The sequence below is a fragment of the Physeter macrocephalus genome, chromosome 21 (genome assembly GCF_002837175.3).
Source record: "Physeter macrocephalus isolate SW-GA chromosome 21, ASM283717v5, whole genome shotgun sequence".
Taxonomy (NCBI): domain Eukaryota; kingdom Metazoa; phylum Chordata; class Mammalia; order Artiodactyla; family Physeteridae; genus Physeter; species Physeter macrocephalus.
The window spans coordinates 149,696-162,451 of NC_041234.1; the positions used below are offsets into that span (position 1 = coordinate 149,696).

The 12,756-nt window shown below is 34.6% G+C and overlaps 1 protein-coding gene across 2 annotated transcripts in view; it reads right to left on the bottom strand.

The window, feature by feature from the left end:
* Positions 1-12,756, bottom strand: part of AP1S2 (adaptor related protein complex 1 subunit sigma 2) — a 30,046-nt gene that overhangs the window by 9,220 nt on the left and 8,070 nt on the right. The window contains exons 3-5 of one of the 2 annotated variants that reach the window (XR_003677885.2): positions 10,929-11,037; positions 10,253-10,390; positions 5,981-6,075 (exon numbers count right to left, since the gene is read on the bottom strand). Coding sequence is in view for 1 of the 2 variants with exons in the window: in XM_024115271.3 (XP_023971039.1) it covers positions 10,253-10,390; positions 10,929-11,037 (247 nt within the window). In the remaining variant the exon portion in view is untranslated. The remainder of the gene's footprint in view (positions 1-5,980; positions 6,076-10,252; positions 10,391-10,928; positions 11,038-12,756) is intronic. The other variant, XM_024115271.3, reaches the window with a different exon arrangement.

Sequence of the window (12,756 nt, forward strand, 5' to 3'; positions counted from 1 at the left end):
GAGAAACTAACACACCACTGTAAAGCAATATACCACTAAAAATGTAAAAAAAAAAAAAAAAAAAAAAAAAGAGAGAGAGAACAATTCTGTAAGAGCAATTCTCAACCCTGACTGCCCCAGGAATTTCTGACAGACCTTTACTACCCTTTAGGAAAGAAAAGAGTTGATAAAGCCAAACTATTCTTTATAACAATGATCCATATTACTGTACTTAAGAAATTACCATCCAATCAGGTGAGAAGAATACTCTTCAAAGGGCAAAAACCTCCTCACCGGAAAAACATTCTTCAAGAAGAAAACAAACTCTAAAACCCACAAAAGTAAGTGTATTGGGCTTCCCTGGTAGCGCAGTGGTTAAGAATCCGCCTGCCAATGCAGGGGACACAGGTTCAAGCCCTGGTCCGGGAAGATCCCACATGCCGCAGAGCAACTAAGCCCGTGCGTCACAACTACTGAGCCCGTGCGCCTAGAGCCTGTGCTCCGCAACGAGAAGACACCACAATGAGAAGCCCACGCACCGCAACAAAGACAGCCCCCGCTCACCGCATCTAGAGAAAGCCCGCGCGCAGCAGACCCAACACAGCCAAAAATAAAAAGTAAATTTTTAAAAAAAAAAAATTTAAAAAAAAAAGTATTCTTTTACCACTTTTAAGTTGCTATAACACATTTTAAGTACTTGCCCAGTTTAAACTGCTAGGGGCTGAGAAAGTTGTGCTATAAATAAATGCCTTAGTGACCATTTAACATTTAAGGTTGATTTTTTAGCTAAATGACAGATATGCCCATAATTAACCAAGTTATTTTTTCTCTTATATACGAGGAAAACATTATAGTGGATTAAATATAACTCCAGTATTCTGGGCCTTCTTACCACCAGTACATTTTATGAGTCATGGAATAATTATATTAATTAAGAATTGGGGAGGGTGAGAGTGAAGTCTGTTACAATACACAGACTTTACAGTCCTGTGCAGAATTAGACCTACTGTCTTCTACTACCTAGCAAACTGAGTTTTAATACACTGAAATGTCAGTGATTTAGACTGTGTGGGAATAAAGACCAGAATGAAAATAGTGAGAAAAAAAATTTAATCAAGTTGTATTACACAAATATAAACCACAAGTTGCCCTTAGTACAGATTCTTTGGAGACTAATTTTTTTTAAATAAAGATTAGATATTTACTATTTTCAATATGAAATGGGCCTTTAATCCTGGGCAAATCTATTCCAAACCCTCAACATTTTCCTCAAGTTATCTACCTCTTCTTTCTCCTCAGTCCCTGCAGCTCTCCTCTAGATGTAGTTTCTCAACTCATCCAACTCATGAGGAAAAAAAAATAATTTACACTTTTAACCTGTTCATCTCCTCAAAACAGACGAGGGAGAAGACTCATCTTGCTCAAGACCAATACTTTTGATTCCATTCCCATTCACCCTCCACATATACTTTTCCCATTATTCCATTCCTATTTTTCATCGCTCTCTCCATTAGCTCCTCTCCTCAGTATACATGCATGTTCAACTTTCCTCCCATACTAAGAATAATCTTTTTCTTAATCCCCTACAAAAAGGACCAGATGTAGTGGGAAGTATAGGACAACAAACACAGCAGAAAGGAATTGTTACACCTGTTCTCAAAACCACGTACGTCCCTAAGACAAGACAAACCTCATTACCTTAAAAATTCCCAGATATTCACTATACTAGGCCAATGACTCAAAGGTAAAATGATCTGATAAACTATAATGAAAACTGGTAAGCAAGTAATTATCTGAAGGTTTAAGTCTTGTTGAGATGAGAAGTGCTTAAATAAACTAGTGGTACTGGATCCAAAACTGAAAACCTAGTGTCCTGATTTTTCTTTCTGGTACACTATGTAGTCAAAGAGAAATAATGTACATTTAATAAAAAATATATATAAGGAAGTGTAATTTGAAGTTACTGCTCTACTCCAGTTTTTCTTGAAGGGGCTTCACTTATTCCTTGAACTGTATCCTTTGTCCTTCATGTTCTAGAATACAACGGTCCTTTTTATTGCCCCTCACTGAATACTGTGGCAAAGTCCTTATTCTCAACTCTGGAACTCTAATCCTTGAGCTAAAGACCAAAGGGCTGTAGAGTATCCAAACGCACTAAGATCTCTTTTTAGCAATGAATAAAAAGAGAAGAAATGAGAGCACTTTATAAGGTACCTTTTAGACGAAAGGGCTCATGGTGTCTTATTACAAAAGCACTTGTGAGGCACTAGGAAAATCGAGTGATTTTTTTTACATTAAGTTAGCAATGTGGCGAGAGCAATATGGTTGCTCCAGGTGGTTAGTGTCTAAAACGGCCAAGAGAACATAAGTGCTTCACTTTACCTGCTGAAACTTTCTTTTTAGCAAATTCTACTCTAGTTTCACCTAAAGGAACAACACAATGTAGTCTTCCATTCACAGAGCAGCATTTTGTCTTTTTTAAAAATTTATAAATTAAAAAAAATTCTACTTAAAATACATGTTTTACACTTCTAGAAAACAGGAGGGAGGGGCCTCAAATATCTTCAGAGGTAATACTGTTAAGTTAATGTCCTTTCTTACTTGATGAATATCTTTCCATATCATTACATAGAAATTGATCTCATTTCTTTCAAAGCCAGGTTAACAGTTTCATGTATGGTTGTACTGTAATTTTCTTAACCTATTTCCCATTGATGGACATTTGGTTAGGTTCCAATGGCTCAATATTATACTGAGCATGTGTCTTGCTGCATTTGTATATTTCTGTTGGATAAAATTCCTTCAAGTATAACTAATGGGGCAAAGGTGTACACATTTAACTGTTAATAGATATCACTAAACTAATCCTTCAAAATGGAATACAAATTTATGTGTTCATAAGAAGCAAACTAAAAAAAAAAGCTAATTGATATTTTAATTTACATTCCCTTAGTCAAAGGACCATGTGTTTTTTCTTTCATCTGTGGATTACTTATTCATATCTCCTGCTGTCTTATTCTGTTGTGCTGTTGGTCTACTTCTATTACATTTGTCTTAAAAATAATAATGAGGAAAACTTAACTACATTTCCTAAAACCCTCCTCTAAAACCCGTTAGTGATAAAATAGTAAAGAGAAATTACTTTCTCTGGCAGTTAATTGTATTTTTTTAATAAAGAAGCAGAATAACTAACTTAGCTAATATAAGTTTAAACTATAAAGAAATAGTTTTAAACACATTTTAGGGTAGTTGTATTGTATTTGCCCTGTTCTTCCACTTGGACCCTAACTTGAAATGCCCTAAATTTAATCAGGGTTTTCAAAAGAGAAAAGATTTCTCAGAATCACTGAATTTCAAATATTCAAACTCTAAATATCTTTACTAAGTAAATTCTTTAACGCTAATAGGGTATAAAAGAAAAACAACAAAAATGTCTCTAGGTACAACATAAGTCTATATATGTAAATTCTGGTCATTTAAACTATTCCTCTCTTAAGGAATTATCAAATCCCTAAGGTGGATAGGGAAATAGCAGAAAATTCAAGTGTTCTAACTGCCTGCAGGGTATGCTCAATTCTGTTTTCGGGCAAAAACTCAATTACCCTAATAGATGTTAACAGATTTGGTTGTTGTTGAGGAAATTAAATTATATAGTGACATCCCATAAGTTTTGCTACGGGTTATCTCTGGTTATCAAGTAAAAGTAATTTTGGTGGATCACAGAAGTGATTTTTATAGCCATTTACTTGAGCACATTTCTCCTTCTTTCACAATTTTTAGGTTTTTTTTTTCCCTTCTACTTTTGATTCATTTTCAGCCAGTCATTTATAATCTGGACTATACATTATATTGAAAAGATGTAGCAGTCCATAAATGTAAATGGAATCTATAAATGAAATTTTTATATATTACATGATGTTAAATTAAACCAGGGTTTCTGGACCTTGGCACTGTTGACACTTGAGGCCGGATAATTTCTTATTCTGAGAGGGCTGTTCTGGGCACTGCTGGTTGTTTAACAGTGCGTCCCCTTGATCTTTACCTACTAGGTGCCAGTAGCACCTCATGGCTAGCAGTGACAATCAAAAATGTGTTCAGACATTGCCCAATGTCCCCTGAAGAGGCACAACTGCCCCACCCCCAACCCTAGTTGAGAACCAGAATAAATTGTCTCTGGTTGGTGGTTAAGATTATGTTCTCATGCGCTTGCCTGTATTTGTTAATTTTCCTATAATGGGAATTTTTGTTAAAAAAAAAAAAAAGCAGAGGAAACAATAAAAGAAAAAAGAATGTCTCAATAGGGGAAAAAAGAACTCAAACCCTGCAATTTTTCAGAAAGTACTTTTTAAAGAAAAAAATCACGTCAACTTACTTCAATTAATAAATAAATAAATAAACACATAAAACCACCACCACCAGCTAGGAATATGCTCTTTGCAGGTCCCTGTGCAGATCCCAATCCTAGGGCTCATGCAATCAACTTAGTGGATCAGGACCAGCATTGAAAAACAGAATAGAATAGAAAACGTGAGACTATAAAATAAGAAATATGAGTAAGTATATATTATTTAACCAAAAATGTTTTTGGTTTATGTGTATGTAACTACTGTGATATAAAATTGCATTTATTACTGTGGCTTCTTGTCAGATACTTTTGAAAATCAGATTTACAGTTACTGAATATTTTAAGTTATTCCAACTTTTCATTATTACAAACAGACCAGAGGAGCAACAGTGGACTCAAAATGAATTAAAATGAAACAGCAAGGGGGAAATCCTCAAAATTCTGAAAAGCAAACAAAGAAAAAGAGCTCAAAAAACAAACACAGAGCAAAATGATTACAACCTAAATACCAGTGACCAAGGGCATTGGCCAAATTGTTTCTTATTAAATGCAAAGTGAAAGGCAAGATTTGTTCTGCCTTCTGTTTTCTCTGTATCTACCTTTCTGTATTTTCTATTTCAAGCATTAATGTAACTAAGCCTCACTTATCCAGAATTTGTTCTAGCAGACCCCAATCAAGTTTACTCATAAAAAATTAAAATTTGCTGGCGTAAAAGACTATATAGCCTTGTTAACTTTTACCCAGTTGAAAAGAAGAAGGTTTAGGCTTAAAGGTTTTAATACACAGTGGTAATTACAAAGGAATTACAGGAGCTTGTCTTATTAAAGCCAATCCTAAGAGGATTTTTATCAAAATGCTTTTTGCTGTTATATTACTGTATACATTTAAAAGCATCTGTTTTAAAACAATGTAAGATATTCTTGAGTTTGACTACCTTGCCCAAAGCCCAAATATTCTTAATTAGCAAGATTTTAATTTTTAAAAACCCCACTTATTAAAAGGCATGTTATTAAATACTTCAATAAGTACTTACTTACTTAAAATACTTTTAAGTTACAAAAGATTCATTTTTAAAGAAATCACTTTTTCTCCTGAGATTCTTACCTTTCCATTTTTATGCAGTCCAAGAGATTTATTAATTACTACTTCCACAAAGATGTTGTATAGTACTAAGATGTATCATGCAGGCCCAGCACTAAAACAAATCAATTTTAGCAGCACTAATTCTCCATAGAGCACCACTTTCTAGATGAGGCAAATTAACAACTGTAAATCCAATAAATCTATTCATAAAGTGGACCACCTTGAAGTAGAAGCAAATTCATGAGTGTAATGCTTGCTTTTGGTACCTCACTTATTTTTCATTTCTCAGATTACTTTAGTGAGAAACAATACCAACAGCAAACAAAGCTCAAAAGGAAAACCCCCACGAATTTGAAAATGATGCTGTTAGTATAAAAAAAAAGGTTGACACATCTCAAAGCGCTGATCAACACCATCATGCATCTACCGCTGAGGGTTAAAGCCCAACACCCAGTATTTAACTATTTGATCTTCACAGATCAAGCAAGGACTTGAAATCATCTCACGTGCAACAGTTTTGGCATAACACCCCATTTTATCCATGCCACGAAAATGGTAAATTTAGTAGTTACCAATAAATAAGGTGGGGGTCAAAGGGACTAAAGCCTTAGACTGCTCTTTATCATAAGATATCCTCAGACAAACCTCCCCATTCTTCATTCTGGCTCTATAAAATTAAGGAGCAGAGAAAAACCAGTAAGTGCCTGACTTCACAAAGAAAATGCACTCTATATTTCCTTTGTCATTATATGTAATGTTTATAAAGTAAACCCAACTGTACTGCTCCCCCATGCCCTCCCTCCAAAAAAATCTAGCTTAAAATAGGTATTTAATTGGTGCTGGGGAAAATGTTCCAAGTATTGCAAAAAAAAATGTCAATTTAGTAATCTCAGCATGTTGTACTTTAATAATTTAAGAATCAAGTTAAGTACGAGTGGCATGTTAAGAAAATATGTTTTAAATTCCAATGGTCAAACGTTAAAAATTGGATAACAGACCAATTTTTCTGGGCTTTACCCCCAAATCTAATTATGTATTCATACAACAGAATACCAAAAGGAATTAACATAGAGTTCGGTCTAGAAATATCAAAACTGTAACCCTTCCTTACCAAGTAATTAAGTAAAATAAGACATCTTTATTATTTAATCATAATATCTGATATTTTAGTAATTATTATTCAGATACACATTTATGTTATGTTCTCATTACTGACTATAAAATGCTAATAGAAAATCTACTTTATGCACTGACTTTCTAACCCTGTTTGCCTATAAAATGAAGGACTACCTAAACAAACTACATGACATTTACACAAATTGAGTAAAAGGGACATTTTAAAGACATTTTTCTAAAGAAAATAAACATTCTTAAGGATAGAAATGTGTATTTCACAGATTAAAAAAGGATTAAAACCAAAATTATTTTGTGATATGAATATATCTTTAAGCCAACAGATATTTTCAATATAAATTCAGTCGTCTTTGGTGTTTAGAAAAATCAATTCAAGTAAAAGACCCGACACCAAATAGAAAAAGAAAAAAAAAAATCACAATATATGAAAAACTAGATTAAAATCAATTAATTAGGACTTCTACAAATTTAAGACTGCATTTAGATAAGTGTCTTTACAGCTATATTTACAATTTTGGAAGCAAAATCATTTCATGACATAGACTAAGTGAATATTATACCCTAAATTATAAGACAAAAAAAGCTACTATAGATCTAGGCATTTTGATAAATCCAACAAGAAATGATTTGAAAACTACTATTTATATCTATATATCCAATTAATAATTTCCAACTATTGATAACTTGGACAATGAAAATTTCCAGTCTAAAAAGTACAGGATAGCATCAGTCTTAGGAAACCTACTTTGTTCAACATAGAGAAACCTCCAGGAGAATTATGAATTTCTTTACTATATTACTGAGACATACAGAAGTTGGTGTCTAAAACAGAATGTTTAAAACATACCAAGAAAATACACAAATGGGGGCTGGGGCGGACAGAGCACAGTGGTTAAGATTTCATACAGCTCTGGAGTCTAGCAGATCTGGGTTTACAATCCTGGTTTTGCCAACTGCTACCTAGGACCAGTCATTGGAACTTCACTGAGCCTCGAGAGCCTCTGTTTCTTCTTTGGTTAAAAAGGCTCTCGTGACCCCTTCTCAGGAAATCCTGATGATTAGCATAGGATGCCTCACATCTAAGTGCTCGATAAGCATTAGCTATTATCATAGTTCTTTTTTGTTATCATGGTGCCCAGACAAATCTTTTCTGGCAGTTTGTGTAATGCTTTTTCTCATCTAATTCTATCACCTATTTTATGAACATAATATTCAAATACTCTCCCAGAGATGTAAACTTGTATCATGTATCAACATATAAATGACTCTATTGTAGGAAACAAACATCTTATCGTCCTGGATTTCTTATGACAGTACGTTGGTGAATAACCTGAATAAACAAGTTAACCTGAACAGAATAACCTGAATGAAGCTTAACTGCCCCATACAGACTTTAGCTTGGTTTCATAAAGGCCTTAACCTCACTCTAAATTCAGAATGGACCAGCCACGTTCTGCCTCCTCAAGACCTGAATGGCTAAATTAAGAAAGATGGTTCACTTGGACCATTGAATAGAAAATGTCTTAATATAGTATCAATTTGGTTTATGTACAAAACAATGTAGTCACAGATGAGAAATAGGGCCAAAGCTCTCTTCTAAAGACAAGGAGCTATAATTAACAGTAGTCAGGTGTTTTTTTTTAAACTCGGGTGAGATGGGGTAAGGAGAATTTTACATGGAACTAAGGACATCCTATGCTTCTCTCTATTCCTACTTTTCCCAATTAGAGATATTAAAAAATACTACTTCAAAAAAAGAGACATTACTTCTTATTAAAATACTTTTATAGGGGAGATACACACACATGTACACATTTATAAACAAACATGTACCTGTAATAACTTCTGGATCCTCTAGTATATTACTCAGTACATGCTATAAAGTAAATTTAGCATATTTGTCATATTGTAAAGTGTATAGCGATTTCCCAGTAGAGTTTAGAAAACAATCCAGACACAAGAGACGTCAATGCCCTAAACATTACTCTCCAGAAAAAAATATTAAAATTAAAAGCTGAACTTCAACAACTTTAGAAATGTTTCAAGGCAAATGTAATTAATCAGGAAATGATGAACTTGGAGGAAACACCAGGATCTGATAGAACCAAACATAGTTCCATAATAATGAAATATAAAAGTGATCAAGGGAAGGAACAAATATGAAAAATTCCCAGACTGCACTGGCAATCCAGGGGTTAAGACTCTGCACTTTCAATGCAGGGGACATGGGTTTGATCCCTGGTCGGGGAACTAACATCCCACATGCTGCATGGCGCGGCCAAAAAAATAAAAAGAAAAATTCCCAATTTCTGACCCTGGTCTTGACCTAATTTTAAGAAAAGTCTGGTTAGTGAACAGCAAAATAAGGAGGTGCTAACTTTAAAGCAATTTTACAAGAGTAGAATATGAGCTTGTAGTCGGCACATCTGACATTAAAAAAATATATTCGAATGACATGTATGCAATCAATTAATAAACAACTGTGGCAAACCATACACACATGGAAAAAGGGCTGTGCTCATTTCACTACTGAACAGCAGATGCCATTAGGGCTGTCAACAAAATACTTCACTTTTGCAGGCACCTTAACCCCTGTTTTGGTAACTCAAGATAATTAAATGTACAAAGCATTGTCTCATATTTAATTTATGTATGTTCCAGATGATGTCATCCCAACTTCAAACAATCCCCACAACTGACCTAGTCAGTGACTGATGCAGAGGGATTACCGAGAGCTAGCTCCCCACTCTCCTGACTGAGGCTAACACTTAAGAAGTTATAATGAAGAAAAAGATTTACTCTGATTTAAAGCCTCCTTTAATAATAAAAAAGACAATTACCATAATGAAAAAATTTATTTTTTTATAGTGACTAGCTCCTTCTCCTCGTGCTATAAACTTTCTATTTGAATAAAACCACAATTATGACTAAAGCATAATTCAACTAGGTACCTGAATTAATGTATCATTAAGTTTTTAGGAAAAGGTAGCCTTATCTATGAAATTTTTAACTTCAGAAATTGAAGGTACAGAAGTATCAAATATACAATTAACCCAAGACAACTGTGGAAGTTAGAAAGGGAAAGGGGTTTTATCAATGGTTCCTGTGATATCAAGGCAAGACAAGAATGTAGCTGTTTAACAGAACATGGTTTGTTATTTAAGAAAAGCATAGAGAAGTAGAAATACTTTTTAGTTAGTTTTGCTAACACAAAACTAGAGGATTCTACAAAAAGTATAATTACAACACTATCATTTGCTTGGCTACATTTGCACTTAATGGACATGAGGTGAAAATATGAACCAACTTGGAATGAAAATGCCATAATCTCACAGTCAACTCCTCATTGTACACACTAGTGAGAAAAGGGGTTACCTTAAGTAATTCAGAACAATGGACAGAGAGTTCTCAAATTATTGTTACTTTTTCCATCTTAAAGTAGTCTGTCCGCTAAATGTTTGGACTCTGGTGTTTTGGGGTCCCAAAATGGGCCATCTCCGGATCATCTCCAAAGTAAACAATCCAACCACAGATAACTGAGTTGATGTGGCTGACACATATTCCAATCAATAAACTGCACATAGACACTACATGCCAAGCATGCTTCAGAGTAATTTCTGAAACTGTAAGAATGAGGGAAGATGACTAAGACTTCCCTAGCAAGATCAAAACATGCTAGTGTCTAGTCAAGAGAACTCTGAGCAGCTTACCTCCTGTAGTAGATCAGCCTGCTCAATTGCTTTAAGGACATTTTTCTTGGATGTTTCCTGAACTTCTCCTCCCAAAAGAAACTCATCCAAAATAAAATAAGCCTTCTCAAAATTAAAGATGATATCAAGTTCACACACCTGAAAAGCAAAAATAAATAAATAAATAAATAAAACCGAAGAAAGTAAAAGATACTTACCTACTATCAGATAGTCAGTAAAATCTGACCAGAGGGAATCAATCTTAATGCCTACAAGCTAAGAAAGACCAGATTCTGCAAGCTCCTAACATGGGCAACTTAATAATTTTCTACTCATAAAGACTGATCTTTTAAAATACATATTTCTGGGTAATATGATTGTAACTGCTAACCAAATCTAAATTCTATACTAAGCACTTGCAGTATATTAATCCTTGCAGTTGGACCCCCCCTTTCTATTTCACTATTTTAAACCTCGTTCTCACCAGCATAATTAAATGAGTAGGTCTGTGGGGTCAAGCAATTCTGGCAGTTAACTCACTAGGCACACTGACAAGAAATAGTCATTCCTTCCCTCTCCCACAGTTACTGTCAAATAGTCAGAATCCCCAAGATAATCAAACAATAAACTTGTTACAGAAAAGGTTAAAAAAAAAAGCACTATAGCATTCAATTTCCTAAAACAAAATACTACTCACACTGCCAAAATACTTGTCAAGTAATTCCACATAACGATGAATTATTTCCAGGGTAATTAGTTCATTGTCCTGATCCTCAATAGCACAGCAAAAATACAGACTGGCATATCTGTAACAAAAAACAGATGTAGAAAACAATTTACCCTATAATCATGTTTTCTAAAATACACTTTCATATCCTATTGTGAAAGATGTCATGCTTATACAATTTATTTCCTCTTTACAACAGTAGATTATTTTTCTCCTACACTATAAAAGTAATAAATGTACAAAAAAGAAATTTTGAAAAGTACAGGCAAGCAAAAAAGAAAAAAAAAAAATCACACCATCTAGAAAGAGTTACTTATTTTGCTCTTCTTCCATTCAGGCTCCTTTCTAGAATATTCTAAAACACAGCTGACCCAGGTTGTTCTCAAGTTTACTTAAAACAAAGTGCACTGTGTGACTATTTCAAACCACAAGTAAACAGGGAAGAAAATAAACTCTCCAACTGAAGGACTTATTGAAGATGCTGTCAACGTTAAGTCAACGTTCTGGAACATTTTACTGAAGTGTAATATACAAAAAGAGAAGAACACAAGTCATAAACATACAGCCTGATGAGTTTCAAAGTGAACATACTTGTGTACCAGCACCTGCACCAAGAAACAGAATTATTACTGAACCCCTGAAGCCCCTCTCCTCTCCTGGTCACAGCCTCCCACCACCAAAGGTAACTACTATCTTGACTTCTAACAGCACAGAATTATTTTTAAAGAAGGTTTATAGGATTATGGAATAAACCTCAAGAAAAAAACAACAGTTCCAATTAATCATAGAAGTTAGAGAAAGAGAACGGGAAACTGAGACATGTCCTCAAATTTTCCAGGTTCTACCCTGTTAAATTAAAGCTCGGGTTATTTACCCTTGAAGAAGGTATAATAAGGTTGGAAAACTCATATTCTCCAAACTAGGATTCTAGCACATGGGACTAGGTTATACTTGATCCAAGGAAACCAAAACTTATTAACAGAACCTTGAGGCATACATAACGGAGGATGACCTAACCAAGTCCTTTGAGGAGGGTTAAAAGAGTATTTTCAAACGGTTTAAATATATTTAAGGCTTTTGAAAAGAAACAAAATGAAAACCTAAGACATCCTAAACAAGTCTCAGTTGCCATTGTAATTTTCACAGAGGAGCATTTAAGTGATTTTTAAAAAACACAACGGGCAATTACTGCTCATAGCATTAATGTAAATACACACACACACACACACACACACACATACACACACAATCTCAGTTTTGAAATTCAAGGAACTCCTGCTCTTCAGTATGAGAATAACTTCAGTATGAGTATTTTCATAACACTCTATTAATTTCAATATTATTAAAAACATTTCCTCTTATTTGATTTTTCCAACAGTAAGCAGCATCCTCCTTGATTACGGAAGGAAAAAAAAGAGGCCCAAGAGTACAAGGGCCTGCCAAGTGGTTGTACTATGACAAGAAATCTGATCTTCAGACCTTAACTCCAGGTCTTTTCCACTCTACCACACTGACTCCCTTGTCATACACATACACTTTTGCCAGGATCATTCTACCTGATTCCTACATTCACTAAGTTATTTATTTTTTAAAATAAATATATTTATTTATTTATTTTTTGGCTGTGTTGGGTCTTCGTTGCTGTGCGTGGGCTTTCTCTAGTTGGGGTGAGCGGGGGCGGGGGGGTGGCTACTCTTCGTTGCGGTGCATGGGCTTCTCATTGCAGTGGCTTCTCTTGTTGCGGAGCACGGGCTCTAGGCGTGCGGGCTTCAGTAGTTGCAGCACGCGGGCTCAGTAG